This window comes from Geotrypetes seraphini, chromosome 12, assembly GCF_902459505.1.
Source record: "Geotrypetes seraphini chromosome 12, aGeoSer1.1, whole genome shotgun sequence".
Classification (NCBI taxonomy): Eukaryota; Metazoa; Chordata; class Amphibia; order Gymnophiona; family Dermophiidae; genus Geotrypetes; species Geotrypetes seraphini.
In genome coordinates, this window is record NC_047095.1 from 29,994,510 (window position 1) to 30,013,555 (window position 19,046).

General features: G+C 41.7%; 1 protein-coding gene across 3 annotated transcripts in view; it reads left to right on the forward strand.

The window, feature by feature from the left end:
- The window catches only part of COL24A1 (collagen type XXIV alpha 1 chain), a 460,026-nt gene that overhangs the window by 384,419 nt on the left and 56,561 nt on the right, over nucleotides 1-19,046 (forward strand). For all 3 annotated transcript variants that reach the window (XM_033916356.1, XM_033916354.1, XM_033916355.1), the window contains exons 46-47: nucleotides 10,787-10,840; nucleotides 18,859-18,966. In XM_033916356.1, coding sequence (XP_033772247.1) covers nucleotides 10,787-10,840; nucleotides 18,859-18,966 — 162 coding nt within the window. The remainder of the gene's footprint in view (nucleotides 1-10,786; nucleotides 10,841-18,858; nucleotides 18,967-19,046) is intronic.

The window sequence follows — 19,046 nt, forward strand, 5'->3', positions numbered from 1 at the left end:
AATCTCTCTCATGCATATTCATTAGGACTATCCTGAAAATCTGACTGGCCAGGTGGTCCTCCAGGACAGGGTTGGGAACCACTGGTCTAGATGTCCCAATGCCAGTGATTGAACTAGAGACTTAAATGCAGTGATATCAAAATAAGCTCTTGACAGTCCACAATTTCTATAAAGTGTGGAAAGCTCACACACTAATCCTAACACTAACTGCACCCACTCTATGCCCCCAAACACACCCCCAGTGCTAAAAAATAAACCTTATGTTTTAGCGGGCGGATAGCACACACACACACACACTACTGTGAGGCACCTGAGCACACTGAGTGGAAGAACAGTTTAACCCGAGGTAAGCACACGTTAGTGCTTACCACAGCTTAGTAAAAGGTCTCCAAAGAGCAACATTTTAGAAAGGATGTGGAGAGGGGAATTCACAAGTCAAGACATGCAGCATTCCCAGACTATATTACAAGAGGTGCTGACAAACTTAGAGACTCTTGTAAAATAGAAGCAGGATTGCATGTCCCAGCCCCTCCACATCCAGAGAGATCAATGATTTGACAGAGTTGCATATGGGGAAAACAAACATAATACCCCCCCAAAAAAAAAATAATCATGAAAGCAGTGATGTAAAATCATTGATTCCTCAGGAAACTATTATCCATAGTACAGGGCATTCAGAAAGTCACTATACACTTATCCTATACATGCATAATGAATTTAAAACTACTATAATTGTGTACGTAAGAAACATCTCGCAAACAGATCTACAGAAAGTGTTTGCGAATAAAATTAAATGAGTCCAGGCCAGTATGGACACTCATGGACATCACTTCCAACACCTTTTGTAATCTACATACCGTAGTCTAAGTGAACAGTGATTTTCTGAATGCACTGTTTAATACCCTTTCCATACAAACACAGCAGCACCCACTAGTAGCATAATCTCCCTTCTTCCACACCATCACTTTCCCCCACAGCATCCCTCAATATCAATTGTCACCTTAACAGGAGACCTCCTTCCCCCTCTGTGGGACTCTCTTTGATACATAGAAACATGATGGCAGATAAAGGCCAAATGGCCCATCTAGTCTGCCCATCCACAGTAACCATTATCTCTTTCTCTCTCTGAGAGATCCCACGTGCCTATCCCAGACCCTCTTGAATTCAGACACAGTCTTTGTTTCCACCACCTCTTCCGGGAGACTGTTCCATGCATCTACCACCCTTTCCGTAATAATGTATTTCCTTAGATTACTCCGAAGCTTATCACCTCTTAACTTCATCCTATGCCCTCTCATTGCATAGTTTCCTTTCAAATGAAAGAGACTCAACTCATGCACATTTATATTATATAGGTATTTAAACGACTCTATCATATCTCCCCTCTCCCGCCTTTCCTCCAAAGTATACAGATTGAGATCTTTAAGTCTGTCCCCATATGCTTTATCACGAAGACCACACACCATTTTAGTAGCCTTCCTCTGGACCGACTCCATCCTTTTTATATTTTTTTGAAGGTGTGGTCTTCAGAATTGTACACAATATTCTAAATGAGATCTCACCAGAGTCATACAGAGGCATCAGTACCTCCTTTTTCCTACTGGCCATACCTCTCCCTATGCAACCTAGCATCCTTCTAGCTTTTGACGTCACCCTTTCAACCTGTTTGGCCACTTTAAGATCACAACCAATCACGCCCAAGTCCCACTTTTCTATCGTGCACATAAGTTCTTCACCCCCTAAACTGTTTTTTTGCAGCCCAAATGCATGACCTTGCATTTCGTAGCATTAAATTTTAGCTGCCAAATTTCAGACCATTCTTCAAGCTTCACCAGGTCTTTCTTCATGTTATTCACACCATCAGGCGTGTCTATTCTAGTGCAGATTTTGGTATCATCCCCAAAGAAGCAAATCTTACCCGACAACCCTTCAGCAATATCATTTATAAAAATGTCAAAACAGAATCTTGAGGCACACCACTGGTAACATCCCTTTTCTCAGAGCGATTTCCATTGTGCTGGATAGCTGGTTGGGATTTTAACTTATGACCTCTGGAAGAGGAGCACAGGGCTTTTACTTATTGAGCTATAGCAGTTTCCAGGAAGGTGTCTCTGACTGCCCTGTGATATGATAGCTTAGCAGATCCCTAAGCTATCTTATCACAGGGCAGTCAGAGATTCCTGCCTGGAAGCTGCTATAGCTCAATAATTAAAAGCCTTGTGCTCATTTTCCAGAGATCATGGGTTCAGCTCCCCCAGCACATATTTTAATTGTGGCATTCTACCTTGCAAGTGCACCTTGATGATCTCACAATGAGGTTACCATTGTGCAGCTGCATACCTCCATTTGCAATGAAGTAGAAGCCATGCTAAGGTCTGTATATGGTTTTTTTCTGTTTTTAAGCTTTTGTAAATGAAGTTATATATACAATCTATGTCATGTCGTGCTTTTTTTATGTTATGTGCTTTTTTTGCTTTCAAGAATGAGCTGATTGGAGCACTGTTTAGTCAGAAAAAAAGGGTAGCTTTTTAGCAAGAAAACTAAAGCTATGTTTTTCATGTGCTGTGCTTCAGTTAATAATAATAATAATAACAACAGTTTATATACCTCAGGACTGTGAAGTTCTATGCGGTTTACAATGATTAAAAGGTGCTACAAATTGAGTAGAGTTAACAAAGTTAAAAGCTAGTGATTAACAGCTCTAGAGATCAGTTATTATGGAATAAGATAGTACAGATCAGTTACCTAAATACTTCAGGAACAGATATGTTTTTAGGTGTCTCCTAAATCCCAGATAAGTATTAGTGAGCATAAGTAATTGTTCCAGCTCTTTACCCCATAATGCTGTTTGATATGAGAAAAGATGTTGATAATGTTTTTTAAATTTACATCCTCTAACCCAGTGGTTCCCAACCCTGTCCTGGAGGAACACCAGGCCAATTGGGTTTTCAGGCTAGCCCTAATGAATATGCATGAAGCAAATTTGCATGCCTATCACTTCCATCATATGCAAATCTCTCTCATGCATATTCATTAGGGCTAGCCTGAAAACCCGATTGGCCTGGTGTTCCTCCAGGACAGGGTTGGGAATCACTGCTCTAACCAGTGGAGAAACAAAATTCATGTGTGAGCTTCTTTTATGTCTGTTGGTTGAGAAAGAGAAAAGGTCAGTTAAATATGTAGGGGCTAACCGAATAGTACTTTAAAGCAAAAACATCCAAACTTAAACTTCACACGTGCCTCCATCGGCAGCCAATGCAGAAGTCGGCAGGAAGGTGTTACATGATCGAACTTCTTCAACCCCAAAATTAGCTTGACCGCCGCATTTCAGTGATTTTGGTTCCTCTGGAATGTTAGTTGGACCGAGCTTTGTTTTATCCCAGATCTGTCATCTGTGAACATATACACCACAGTGACCCCTGATGCAGGCGTTCCTCAGACGCCGAAACACAGTGCTGTGTTGGGTCCACAGCTTCTGCTTGTGTCCTTTTCTGAAATAAACAAGTTGGTTTTACATCAGTGATCTTTGGTGGAGTGTTTATTGTCCGTTCCCACTTCCTTTTATACTGTTTTATACCCGTGGGTTCTCTGTCCTGTTGGACTTTTTGGTATTTACTGCTTCTACAAAGTGGCATCTACATCCTTTGGATGCCCAAGTACCAATTATCGGTTCATAGACAACGGCGCGAAAGACAAAAGCGCGCGCCAACAATTGAGCGCAGCGCACGCCACTGCGACGCTCTAAATTACAGTTTTTAGGTGCTCCGACGGGGGGTTTTGTTGGGGAACCCCCCCCAGTTTACTTAATAGACATCGCGCCGGCATTATGGGGGGTTTGGGGGATTGTAACCCTCCACATTTTACTGTAAACTGAACCTTTTCCCTAAAAACAGGGAAAAAGTGAAGTTTTCAGTAAAATGTGGGGGGTTACAACCCCCCACACCACCCACAACGCCCCCACAATGCGGCGCAATGTCTATTAAGTAAAGTGGGGGGGTTTCCCCCCACGCCCCCGTCGGAGCACTAAAAACAGTAATTTAGAGCGGCGCGCGATGCGCTCAATTGTCTGGGCGCGCCTTTGTCCCGGCGCGCTTTTGACCGGACACCCCAATTATCGTATGTTAAGACCCTTAATTAGATCATTAACTACTTAGAATGGACGCCTAAAGCGCACCTAACTTTATACATGACTTAGGCGCCCTTTATAGAATCAGGGCCAGAATGTCTACAGTTAGCACCTAAGCCAAAATAAGTTAACTTTTGGGTATTCCAAGGGTGGTGTTAACGCTTCTGCGGTTAATTGCTAATGTTCATCCCTTAACTGCATAAGATAACTGCATAAACTGGGCTGCATAAAATACAGTCCTATTTTTATGTGATTCATTTTATGCAGTTAAGGAATCAATATTGTACTTAACCACATAAAGTTTTATCAGCCAACATAGTGCTGGTGCCCAGACATAACCTGACATTGAATATCCAGGAATACAGCCAGTGGCAGCTGAATATCATCAGATAGACAGAATAGAATAAAATATTAGCTAAAACTTGCAGAACATAATCTGGAGAAAAATATAATAGAACCCTCAAATACCTATTTTCCATAACATTAGAATAAGTTGTGGAAAATAAATATTAATGTGATGACTGGTCATTATGAGTGAATCTGACAGTATTCTGACATAGGGAATATAGTGTTAATTTCTGTTTATTCCATGCTGTTTTTATCTCTTAGCAACCCTGGAATGAAATTACAATACCCCTCCAAATTTTAGACCAGATAAATTGTACAGATGTCAAGACCATTGCACAGAATGCAACCACAAAACTGAATTAACTGCTTTCGTTTTGCAATTTGCAATAAAAAAAATGCCAATGAAGTTAGTGTCTGGGAATTCATATAGATTATAAACATAAGTAGTGTGGGTTTACAAGTTACATTTAAAAGCAAAGTACTTCATAGCTACTTTTGTACAATTTGCCATCTGGTAGGTCCCCGGGTGTCAAATGTCAGTCCTTGAGGGTCGCAATCCAGTCAGATTTTCAGGATTTTCCCAATGAATACGCATGAGATCTATTTGCATGCACTACTTTCATTGTATGCTAATAGATCTCATGCATATTCATTGGGGAAATCCTGAAAATCTAACTAGATTGCGACCTTTGAGGGCCGACATTTCACACCCCTGTCTTAAAGATTTCCATGGAATTGGAGAAGAGCAGATGCGGTCCTTCTTCCCAAAAATGATGACAGAAGTGGGAAACTACAGGCTGGTAAGCTTCACTTTAGTAGTTGGAAAAGTAATGGAGACACTGCTGAAGGAAAGGATAGTGAACTTTCTAGAATCCAGTGGGTTGCCTGTTTTGAGGCAACAAGGTTTTACCAAGGGAAAATTGTGCCAAATGAATGATTGATTTCTCCAGAAAACTGAATCGATGACATGTACCAGACAAAGAGGTGTTTTTGATATGACGCCTAAGTCCAAGTTTGGATGTTTTGGGATGTACATCTAAAAATGACTATTTTCAAAACCACAAAATGACTTGTCTTGTTTTTTTTAAAAATGACCATTTCTAGATGTGTGCACCCTTAATGTCTCTTTTTGACCATTAAAAAAAAAACCAAAATGTAAAAATGAAAAACACATGAAAGAAGCCATTTGACTTAGGAGGGGCCAACATTTTTAGTAGACTAGCCACAGAGACATGCCAGCAGAGCAGTGGGGCACCCTGGGCAGCACTGCAGTGAACTTCACTTAAGGGGTCCCAGGCACAAAATTCAGCATAACTCCCTTACATTGTATGGTAAGTCCTCCAAAATCTACTGGATCCACCTGTCTACCACTCCAATAGCCCTTATGGTAGTAGGTGTCACCTCTAAGTCAGTACAGTGAGGTTTTAGTGGGTTTTGATGGGCTCACAGTTTCCACCACAAGTGTACTAGTTAGAATGGGAAATGGGCCTGGGTCCCCTTCTTGGAGGGCTCTGCACTGACCTACTAAAGTATTCCAGACATCTGCTTGCTGCTCTAATAGGACTGGCTATAACATCTGCAGCTATCATACAGACATGTATGTACTGTTTCCGTCACATCTTTGGAGGGGGGTCATGCATACATCCCTCCCAGTGGTCAACTTCTCAATTTGGGCACCTTTTTGACACTTATTCCTTTTCAAAACAGATCCAGCCCCAAACATCCAAATAGTGCTCTGGACATTTTGTTAAATGTTTGATTATCTCTGCAAAACATCCATAAGAACATAAGAAATTGCCTCCGCTGAGTCAGACCAGAGGTCCATCCTGCCCAGCGGTCCGCTCCTGCAGCGGCCCATCAGGCCTAATTGCCTGAACAGTGTCCATGACTAATTTTGTAACTGCCTCTAATCCTCTAATTCTATCCCTATTTCCTACCTCTACTCCTATCTGTACCCTTCAATCCCTTTGTCCTCCAGGTACCTGTCCAGACCCTCTTTGAAGCCCTGTAGTGTGCTTCTGCTTATCACATCCTCCGGTAGCGCGTTCCATGTATCCACCACCCTCTGAGTGAAAAAGAACTTCCTGGCGTTTGTTCTAAACCTTTCCCCTTTCAGTTTCTCCGAGTGCCCCCTTGTGCTTGTGGTTCCCCGTAATTTGAAAAATCTGTCCATGTCCACTCTTTCTATGTCCTTCATGATCTTGAAGGTTTCTGTCATGTCTCCTCTAAGTCGCCGCTTTTCCAGGGAGAAAAGCCCCAACTTCTTCAGTCTGTCAGTATATGAGAGGTCTTCCATACCCTTTATTAGCTTAGTTGCTCTTCTCTGGACTCTCTCAAGTACCGCCATGTCCTTCTTGAGGTACGGCGACCAGTACTGGACACAGTACTCCAGGTGCGGGCGCACCATTGCACGATACAGTGGCAGGATTACTTCCTTCGTCCTGGTCGTGATACCCTTCTTAATGATGCCCAACATTCTGTTCGCCTTCCTTGAGGCTGTGGCGCACTGTGCTGACGCCTTCAATGATGTGTCTACCATCACTCCCAGGTCTCTTTCAAGGTTACTCACCCCTAGCAGTGATCCCCCCATTTTGTAAGTGAACATCGGGTTCTTTTTCCCTACATGCATGACCTTGCATTTTCCTATGTTGAAGCTCATTTGCCACTTTTCGGCCCACTCTTTCAGCGTTGTCAGATCTTTTTGGAGGTCTTCGCAGTCCTCCATGGTTTTGACCCTGCTGTATAGTTTAGTGTCATCCGCAAATTTAATAACCTCACATTTTGTCCCCGCCTCCAGGTCGTTTATAAATATATTGAACAGGAGCGGTCCCAGCACCGACCCCTGCAGAACTCCGCTCGTGACCCATTGCCAGTGTGAGTAATGGCCTTTTATTCCAACCCTCTGTTTCCTGTCCGCCAGCCAGTTTTTGATCCATCGGTGGACCTCCCCTTGCACCCCGTGGTTCCATAGCTTCCTTAGCAGTCTTTCATGTGGTACCTTGTCGAAGGCTTTTTGGAAGTCAAGGTAAATGATGTCTATAGATTCCCCTTTATCCACCTGGCTGCTTACCCCCTCAAAGAAGTATAATAAGTTAGTGAGGCATGACCTGCCCTTGCAGAAGCCATGCTGGCTCGGCTTTAGTTGCCCAGTGTTTTCGATGTGTTCCCAGATGCAGTCTTTAATCAGCGCTTCCATCATCTTTCCCGGGACCGAGGTCAAGCTCACCGGCCTGTAGTTTCCTGGGTCTCCCCTTGAGCCTTTCTTGAAGATGGGCGTGACATTTGCTATTTTCCAGTCTTCCGGAATCTCTCCAGTTTTTAAGGATAGGTTGCATATTTGTCGAAGTGGCTCAGCTATTTCGTTCCTTAGTTCCTTGAGTACCCTTGGGTGAATGCCGTCCAGACCTGGCGATTTGTCGCTCTTTAGCCTGTCTATCTGTCTAAGGACATCCACTTTGCTCACCTCCAGTTGGACCAGATTTTCATCCTGATCTCCTTTTACGATCTCCTCTGTCCTAAGCCCACCTTAGTCTCACTCATACCATGCCACTAACATACCCCCTTGGAATTTAGGCAAATAGCAGAGAAACATCATAGAAAACAGTCTAAAAAATAGATTTGATAATGGTGATTTGAACATTTTGGTGATTTAACCGTCCAAGTGCCACTTTATGCTGTTTTTTTGGATGTTTAGGTGTTTTGAAAATGAGACCCTTAGTCTGCTTTGATTTCAGCAAAGCCTTTGATTAAAGTTCCTTATAGGATGAATAAACTGTGCAGGCTTTAGTATCTAAAGTGGTGCACTGTATTAAAACTGGTTGACTGATAGACAATAGAGAATGATGGCAAACACATGGTGACTGGGGGAAAAAAGGGAACCCCTAGCTTTTGTCATCTAACTTTGTTGGCTTAACAGCTTTAATTAAACAGATTTATGTCATTTGTACCTAAATAAATGACAAGCTACACTTACACAATTGATTGCCAGAACTCACTGCTTACTTTTTCATGCAGAAATGATGTCAGTGTGATGTCATTACTTACATTAACTATGAAAATGGTATTTACGGAAGAAGATAAAGAGTTGTTATCAAGCTTTTGCAACAAACTAAACATTACAAAGCAAAATTATTGCTGAATTTCCAACAAAAAATTGGACATTGAGGGGCTTACAGAAGCTTCTGAAAAAGATTGATTTAACTGGTACAACAGAACGTCAGAAAGGTAGTGACTACATGAGAAGAACTCAAGCAACATGTGATCAGCTTTGCAATGAGACAGTTACATACACATCTTCTCTCATGTGTTCTGCTCAGGGAGGACATTTTGAACAAATTATGCGACTGAAATTGATCTTATCATTTCCTCTGCAGGGTTAGCTCCATGTTTGTTAGATAGATTGTGAGCCCGCCGGGGAAAGGCGGGAAAAATGCTTGAGTACCTGAATCAACTCATGTAAACCGTTCTGAGCTCTCCTGGGAGAACGGTATAGAAAACTGAATAAATAAGTTACTAATCTAAAAAGGTAACGGTGAGTTTGCTAGGTGTACACTGGATGACTGTTGTGTTTCATTCCAGTTTTTAAGAATTCTATTTTAAAAGGTATTTGACAACCACTTAGGGTGTGGTAAAAGATATTTTCAATATACGAGTATTTTGGCACGTTTGCAAAAATGTTAGTTATATATGTACACAGGAACTCATCAGCTAAAATGTATGGGTTCTCTTTTTTTTTTCCAGTTGCCAAGTAGAATTCACTCAAAGGAAAGAAAGATGAGTAGTGTAGTGCCTCGGAGATCAGTACTGGAACCAATTCTGTTCAATATATTTTTGAGTGACGTTGCCAAAGGGTTAGAAGGAAAAACTTACTTTTTTGGCAGATGACATGAATATTTGCAACAGAGTAGGTAATCTGAGAAGATATCTACAAAAATGAGAAGAATAGTCTACTATCTGGCAGTTAACATTTAATCTCAAAAAGAGCAGAGTGATGCACAGGCAGCTGAAACTTCAAAGGGATCTCTATCCCCTGGGATTATCTGGTATGCTTCTTTACCCAGTCAACAGCCTAATTCCATGTGCAATAACTGACTCCAGGTGGATAGCAGTGCTTTCCTTATGTTAAACCAGCCCCATAGTATTTTGCAATATTGTCCTTTTTTTTAACTTTTGCCATATTCTGCCTGGAGGCAGACATACGGTATATGCACTATAACGTTAGCTTTTTTTTTTCCTCGACTGTTCTACTCATCTCTTTGAAGTTCACAGTTCAAAATTGGGTTGTCTGTAATAAAGTCGCCCATTCCTCAAATCTCCTCAGGACCAGGCCACTCTGAATTGCTTCTTCCTCCTTGGCGGGAGATGTGTTTACCTCTTACTGTCCTAGTAACATAGTAGATGATGGCAAATAAAGACCCGAATGGTCCATCCAGTCTGCCCAACCTGATTCAGTCTAAAAATGTGTTGTTGTTTTTTTCTTAGCTATTTTTGGGCAAGAATCCAAAGCTATGCCTGCACTTTTCTTAGGTTCTAACTACTTGAAGTCTCCGTCAAAGCTCACTCCAGCCCATCTACACCCTCTCAGCCATTGAAGCCCTCCCCAGCCCATCCTCCACCAAACGGCCATATACAGACACAGACTGTGCAAGTCTGCCCAGTACTGGCCTTAGTTCTTCAATATTTACTATTAATTTCTGATTCTAGATCCTCTGTGTTCATCCCACACTTTTTTGAACTCAGTCACCGTCTTCATCCCCACCACCTCTCTCGGGAGCGCATTCCAGGAATCCATCACCCTCTCCGTAAAGAATTTCCTTACATTGCTCTTGAGTCTACCACCTCTCAACCTCAAATTATGCCCTCTGGTTTTACCATTTTCCTTTCTCTGGAAAAGATTTTGTTCTACGTTAATACCTTTCAAGTATTTTAACATCCGAATCATATCTTCCCTGTCCCTCCTTTCCTCTAAGGTATACATATTCAGGGCTTCCAGTCTCTCCTCATACGTCTTTTGGCACAAACCTCCTATCATTTTCGTCACCCTCCTCTGGACCTTAATGTGTACTGAAATTACTCATATTTATATGACCTGAAGAGAATTTCTAAGCTTTATCTATTGAAATATTCTTGATTGATTTGTTTCAATGCTTTATGACCTTGTATTGTTTAAAAATCTCAATAAAGAAATTGAACTAAGAAAAAAAAAGAATGTGGGGTAAAAAAAATACCCATAGACTTTACATATATTTACATTGTTTGAAATTTACCCCCTAAGTGACTTTGTTAGCTCATAGCTATCTGTATAATCTACAGGGACCTAAAGGGAAGAAAGGCACAACTGGTCCAGCTGGAAATCCTGGAGTTCCCGTAAGTGGCAAGATCTCTGAATCTTTATCTTTTTCAATGTTTTGATTGATTGCATGTATTAATCATCTGAAATCCTGTATCCCAGCCAAAACACATGGGGAAATGAAATGTCCTCCATAATCAAAGTAAACTAAATCCATAGAGGCATCCAAACCACCCACATTCATCAAACTATATACTGTATGTGTGTATAAGAGAAAGGGTATTGTCAAATTAAGCTAAATTATAAAAGTAGGAACACTCTCTAACATTTGGCCAGAAGTCCTGAACTGACAATACATGCATTGTTTATAATCATACATCCATTCTGTCTAAAATATATTTTTTTTCAATTTGCATTATGCAAATAAAACTACAAGTCTCTTAATTTAAAACCAAAGTAAAGAGTCAAGGAAAATTCATCTCACAGCTCTTCAAAACTTAGATTGTCGTCTACTAGGGACAGAGAAAAATCTACAGTACCTGTATGTATGTAATATATAAACTGTTTTGGTTGTGCCACAGAAAAGCAGTATATCAAGAATCTAATAAACAAAACAGGCAGGATCACAAGTCTTCAGAAGCAGGTGTGCTTTTGATGTGTCGTCAGCGTTTGACACGTTGGATCATGTTATTTTACTTGATAGACTGAAAGGTTGTGGAATTGAAGGAGTAGTTTTTAAATAGTTTGCTGCCTTCTTGCGGAATAGGCAGCAAGAAGTCTTGGTGTATGGTGTATTGTCCCACAGGCAAAAAGTTACGATGGGGGTGCCACAGTGCTCAGCCCTGTCAACTGTTTTGTTTAATCTCTATCACATCCCCCTCTGTAGACTGCTGCGGTCCGCACAGGTCTCGTATCGGCTTTATGCGGATGATGTTCAGTTTATGCTCCCTATTAATGGGGACTTTGGAAAGGCAGTTCAACGGCTGCAGAGGGTGATAGCAGAGATTAATAGTTAGATGAATTGTAACAGATTGAAATTGAGTGTCCAGAAAACGAAGGTTATATGTTTGGTCGTTCATTGGGATATGCCCTTCCTGATAAAATTGACTTATTAGACACTACTGTTGCAGTATCTACGGAGGTAAAATATTTAAGGGTTCTACTAGATTCTTGTATGACATTCAGGAGGCATGTATGTGCGGTAGTAAAAAAGGTATTTTTTAAATTGCGTCTGTTGAACAGTTTGCCTTTATGTTTAGGATTGTCTTGCAAAGTGTGGTATTATCATGCTTAGACTACTGCAATTTTGTGCTTCTGGGTATACCTGCATCAGTACTGAATACTGAACCCAGAATGCGATTGTTCAAACTCTGTTTCTGTTAAGAAAGAGTTATCATGTGACAGAATGCTATATATCTTTGTATTGGTTAAAATTAGAACATCGAATCCTTTATAAATTACTGGTCATGGTGCATCTTTGTATACACAATAAGGCTCTGAAACATTTGATGGATAGCATTCTGCCATATGAACCACAGCGTATGTTGCACTCGGTGACTCATGATGATCTACATATTCCGACAGTGAAACAGCTGCGGCTAGCCGTGTCTAGAGCTAGCATAGTTTCGTGTGTGGGTCCTCGCGAGGGGAATAAACTTCCGTGATATTTACGACGGCAATCTGGTTTGAGTAGTTTTAAGAAAATGTTGAAGAAACATCTCTTCTGTAAGATGAAATATGGGACTTGATTTATAGTTTTTTGATGCGAGGCGCTGGTAGCCTCTTTGTAATTTAAGGAGGCTTTACATTATTATTATTATGTTAGATTGATGTTTGATTTATGTTTGATTTGTTGTATTGTATGTGATTCTGTTTGTGTATGTACTTTACTGTGACTCGCCTTGGGAATGGCGGGGTTTAAATAAAGAAATACAGAAAATACAGAAATACAGGTGATGTCATCTGACGGGAGCATACCTGTGAAAAGTCTCTTCAGCTCAATAAAACTTCTAGAAGCCATAGAGCAGGGCTGCCCAAGTCTGGTCCTCGAGAGCTACTGGCAGGCCAGGTTTTCAAGATATCCACAATGAATATGCTAAAAAGTTGCGTGCGATAAAGCCGCTAATGCGGCTTCGTAAAAGGAGCCCTAAATCTTAGTTGCTGTAGTCAAGACCATTTTTCAAGCTTTAGTAGAAACTCCTTCATGTTTTTCATACCTTCCAGGGAGTTTATATTGTTGCAAATTTTGGTGTCATCCACAAGGCAAATCTTTCCAACAGCTCTTTTACATTATCACTTACAAAAAATGATTTTATTTATTTAATTTCATATATACTTCCTGCAGGCCTAAAAGCCATTGAAGCAATATATACAGTATATTCAGGTATAGTAAGTATGTTTTTGTCCTAAGAGGACTCACAATTTAAGTTTGCAACTTAGGCAATGAAGGGTTAAGTGACTTACCCAAGATTGCAAGGAGAAGTGTTGGTATTTGAACCTGGTTCTGAGTCTGCTGCGCTCATAGGCGTCGGAACGGGGGGGACCACAGGGGCCATGGCCTCCCTAAAAATTGTCACTTTCATCATCCCTGGTGGTCCAGAGGTGCAGCGGGCAGGAGCGAGCATTCTGGCTTCTGGCCCACTGCTAACTTGGCCTGTCGCAGCTGGTTTCTTCTGCTGCTAAGCAGCAATGAGCAGGAGCGTGCTTTGACATTCTTGCTTGGCTCTCAGCAGCTTCTTTGACTGGCTCCAATTGCGAGAATTCACGGGAGCCAGTCAAAGAAGCCGCTGAGCACCGAGCAAGAGCGTCAAAGCGCGCTCCCGCTGATTGCTGCTCAGCAGCAGAAGAAACCATCCGGGTTAGCAGCGGGACAGGAGCTGGAAAGCTCGCTCCTGCCCGCTGCACTTCTGGACCACCAGACCAGAGGAGGTAGGAGGACGGAGCAGAGCAAGTGAGGGAAGGGGGATGTATGCAGAGTCTGACAGGGGGTGGGATGGCTAGGTGATGGGGTCTATAGGGATCTGGGTGCAGAGTCTGATGGGGGGAGGGAAGAGGTCTGGGTGTAGTGCCTGATGGGGGAGGGTGGGAAGGGGGCTGAATGCAGAGCCTGGCAGAGAGAGGCTGGGTGCAGGGGGTTGGGAAGGCAGAAAGGACAGATGCTCAGGGGTTTGGGAAAGACAGAAACTGCACGTACTGGGAGAGGGTTGGGAAGGACAAATGCATGGGCTGGGGGGAGGGGGGTTAGGAAAGGAGGAAAAGAGAGATGCTGCACAGGTAGAGTAGTGGGAAAGAAGAGAAAGAAATGCTGCCTGTGGAGGAGGGAAAAGGAATGGAGAATTATTGGACATAGGTGTGTGGCATGAAAGGGAGAGATGATGTATATGGGGAAAGGAAGAAAGAGGGAGAATTGTTGGACATGATAGTGGTGGAGAGGAGGAAGGAGAGATGACCCAAAGAAGGGAGAGATGTCAGACCACTGGAATGGGAAGGAGAGAGAGATGTCAGACCACAGAATGGAAGGGAAGGAGGTGAGAGACAGATGCCAGACCATGGGAGAGGAGAGAGATTCCAGGCTATGGGAAGGAGAGGAGAAAGATGCCAGATCATATGAGAGGGGAAGGGGGAAGACAGAGATGTCGACCATGGGAGAGGGATGAGATGGTGCATAGGGATGGATGGAAAGGGGAGACAAAGGGAGGAGATGATGCACAGCAATGGGTGCGATAGAGAAGCGATAAGAAGAAATGCTCCATATGGATAGATGAGAAGAAAGAGGGAGGAGATGGTACACATGGATAGATGGGAAGGGAAGGCATGGAAAAGTAGATTTTGAGAAGAAAGCAGAAAAATGGAAGAAAGTTGAATGTTAAAAGTTAATGCTAAAGATGGATGTATGGTAGAAAGTGAAGGAGAGAAAAACAACAAATGGATAATGTGCTCTGGATACACAGTTAAGAGCACAGACAAAAGGAAGTGCAGCCAGAGGCTGGGAAAGATGGTTTGAAAACCAAAATCACCAGGCAACAAAGATAGGGGAAATGATTTTATTTTCAATTTAGTGATTGAATTGTATCAGTTTTGAGAAATGATATCTGCTGTCTATATTTTGCACTGTTCAGGAAGAAATGCATTTGTTTCTATTTCTCTGGGGGTTGTACTGCATGCAGAATCTTGCATCTTAGGGTTTTGTTTGTATATATTAGTACTTTAGTTTCTGGTCTTGTATTTGCATAGGGGTTATCTGTGTTCTGCATGTGTGACCAAAGCCAGGTGTTCTGGTAGAAATGAATGTTGAGAAACATACAGTGTACTTTGCGTAGTTTAATTTTGTGGTTAATCGTTATGTATTGTTAATAAGATTATATTGTGTATATATATGAAAAATGAATGGAAAAAATTGTATTTCAATTAGTACTATTAAGGGGGCGGGGGCTGGGGATGAGCTTGTGGCCCCCCCCAAACAAAAAAGTGTTCCATTGCCTATGGCTCCACTAACCATTAGGATACACCTCCACTCATGTTGAAAAGAACCAGACCAAAGTCCAGTCTCTGTGGCATCTCCAATCATCAGAAAAAAAAACTCCATTTAGTACTATTGTTTCTAGTAAAACCATGCTGCTTCAGATCCTGTAATCATTGAATTCCAGAAACTGCACTGTCTTCTGTTTTAGCAGAGTTTCCAATAATTTACTTAGCATCACGGTCAGATTAACCAGCCAGTAGTTCCCAGTGTTCGCCTTACTTCCACTTTAGAACATAAGAGCATAAAACTTGCCATACTGGGACCAACCAAAGGTCCATCAAGCCCAGCATCCTGTTTCAAACAGTGGCTCAATCAAGTTACCTGGCAAGATCCCAAAAGAGTAAAGCACATTTTATGTTGCTTATCCTAGAAATAAACACTCTAAAGCAATCTTCCAGTCTCATGTCTGCATGGGGACTCACTCTGGCTTCTCCACGTGTGTGCCATTTCTGTCCCACCCCCCACCCCACCAGGCCTCTTCTAACCCTTTGAATTCCTCCCTCTTTACTCTCTCAAAGAACTCAGGGACTCACCCCACCTGGAGTGCAGACAACAAAGCAGAGTCTATCAAAAGAAAAAAAAAAAAAAAAATTGTACCTGACAGTATTTAAGTCAGCATTCAGTAAGTGTCCCCCTTCATAAAGAGCATAATTTTAAGCCAGTTCCATTTCCTCAGGGCCAACTATGGTCAGTCCCCTCTCCTCTGGGAAATTATTAAGGTTCTCCTCCTTAGACTCCCAGTCCATCGCCCCAGTCTCCTCAGATAGGCTTCTCAACCAGCCCTCCAGTTCATTCCCAGGTGGACCTTGAATGCCCTGACGCTCTGGGGCAGCCTTATATGGTCTGGCTTCCCATGGATACTGAGGAGACTTCTTCTCCATTCCCAGGTTTTCTGTTCCAGGCCAGTTTTTGGGGTTGTCTTGGACTGGGACTACTAGCTGAGGCCAATCACTGCAATCTGTATTGATTGTCTGCTTACTTTTAACCTCCAAATCTCAACTGTTGTCAAATTATGTGAAATCGTATTTTAAGAAAGATTTATTAGAAGAGAGTACTTAGGGGATAAACAAAAGTAAAAATATTAATTCATGTATTGTTAATTGCATTCCCGGACAGAGATCTGTTTTTCCCTCTTAGCCCTTTTGCTATGTAATGGTTTTCCTCCAGATATTAGAGGAGAATGTAATTACCCTAAATTTAAAAAAAATACTTAAAACTACCTTTTCAATCAGGCATTTTATGTTACATGTGACTAAATCTTGCCCATTTCTAGACTTGAGCAAGTCCTGCTGCTTATATAGCATCTGACTTCATGTACTTACCTCCTGATTTGCTTTTTGTGTTATTGGCTGTAATCCTCAGAATATTTATTGTATTAGTAATCCATGTGTGTCATGTCAGCCATAAGCTGAACCTAACCTGGATAGTCAATGAGCATCTATTTAAAATTGTTGATCCTGTCCGCATCTATAGCCCTCACCCTTTGACTCCCCCTGGCATCAAGACCCACTCCATGACCTTCCCCCCAAATCAAGCTCCAGATCCTAGCTGCTCCTGACATAAAGCTGCCCTGCCTCATATCAAGCCTCACTCCCTTACACCCTTCCTAAAATCAGGCCTTCCATCTGACCCTCGGCATCAAATTTCCCTTTAAGGAACCTCAGTTGCTTCTGCTCATGACAGCCCCGGGTTCCAAAATTGCACCTGTAACCCCTAGTAGCAATCTCACTTCATTATGTAATCCATGACCACCATGAGTTGGAACAACTGGTAATCACATCTTCTCCCACTAAGATTACCAGGGAACCCAGTGATGAGATTGGGTGGTTTGCTGGTGGGGGCCATATGGGAGTACTACAAGGATCAGCTCTACCAGCTCTGCTGTTTAATCTTTATTTGGAACCGTTGAGTAAAGTGTTTGATCAATTAAAAGTGAGTCGTCGTATGTATGCAGATGACAGCCAGGTTTTTTATTCCCTGTTGTGTAAGGTAAGGATGTGACTAGTAAAGTAGCTCATTGTATGAAAAATGTGGATGACTGTTTACAAACATTTGTTGAATACAACTAAATCAGAAATTTTATTAAAAGACATGGAGAGACAGTGTCAGAATTAACAGTAAAATCAATATGTGATCTTAAGGTGAGATCAGAAACACAGAATATAGGGATGATGTTTGATGAGATGCTATCTTTTCAGGCTCAAATTAATAAGGTGATTAAGGTCTGCTTTTATTACTTGAGACTGATTATGAAATTACGACCGATGCTATGTTTTAGTGATTTTAAGTCAATGGTTCAAAGTCTAGAGCTAACAAGGGCTTTCTCAGGCTAAAATCCAAGCCCAATAGATAATTCAGAATGCTGCTACTCAGATAATTGGGGTTTTGGGCTTCTAACAACATGTGGCACCAATGTTAAGCCAGCTTCAATGGTTGCCTCTGCAATCAAGAATTCAGTACACTGTTTTAGGCTTGGTGTTTCAGAGCCTTTTTCAAGAATGTTCCATCCTTTTTCAAGAATGTTATTCAATTGTACACAGCAAGGTGAGCATTAAGAATAAATGAAGAAAGGAAAGTAGTAATGCCGGATCTAAGGCATATTTAGCATGCAGTAACTCTCCAAAGTTGCCAACTTCTGCCTGAGCATCTGCGCCACTGTCATTGTTTACAGCAGTTTAAAAAGACATCTATTTGTGAAACCATTTTTAATGGTATAATGAGGCAGTAAGAAGTTAAGATTATTTATGCAGCATTCTTTGCCCTCTCCATGTAAAGTGTTCTTTTGTCTTTGTTGTACTGTTTTTATTATTATGCATGTTTTATTTTGTGAGTCGCTTAGTTGTAAGCGGGCTATAAATTAATAAAAATAAATCAATAGTGGTAATCTCATTTCATTGTGGAATCCATGGCCGCCAGGAGTTGAAATACCTGGTGATCGCTTCTGCTTCCACTACGATTACCAGAGACCCCAGTGATGAGATTAGGTGGATTGCTGGTAGGGGCCCTTGGGGAAGGGGTTAGAAGGTAAAGTTTGATATGAGGTGGTGGTCAAATGAAGAGGAATTAGGACATGTTGCTTGATGTCGGGCTGAGGGTAAGGTGGAGAATTTGATGTTAGGAAGGTTGGGAAATAGGTTTGATGGTAGGAAGAGGACTTAATGTCATGGAGAAACCAGGTAATGGAGCTTCACTTATATGTGCCTCAGGGTAGGTGTAAATACCAGTGTCTCAAGTTTTTTATATCAGTATAGATCCCCCCCCCCCCCAACCCCAAACTCTTAACACCTAAATGTGGTATGGATCACCCTCAAGTAAATAGCTCTCCCATACTTAACGCTGATCTTACTTTAGACACCAGATCAACCAAGTATGCCTCTGTATTGTATGAATTTCTAAACCCAAGTTGAGTGGGTAACAGCAGATTCCAGCACACAATATAGATTTTAGTTGTGAGATAACTGCAAACGCTTATCAGTTTTGTCATAAGAGGTATGCTTGCTATCAATCTATAGCTAGTGGCTTGATACTGTTGTATTTTGCAAAATAAATTTTAAATATGTGTTTAATTTTAAGGGAAAACAAGGTAATCCTGGACAAAGGGGGAAAGTTGGATACCCTGGAGCAGAAGGTTTGCCAGGGAATATTGGCATGGCTGGCTCACTTGGAAAAGCTGGCCTACCTGTAAGTGTGTTGCTTTTTATTGGGTATAGGTATACAGATAAGGTTTTTAATTTTAATATTAAGTCTCTCTTTGTCACCTA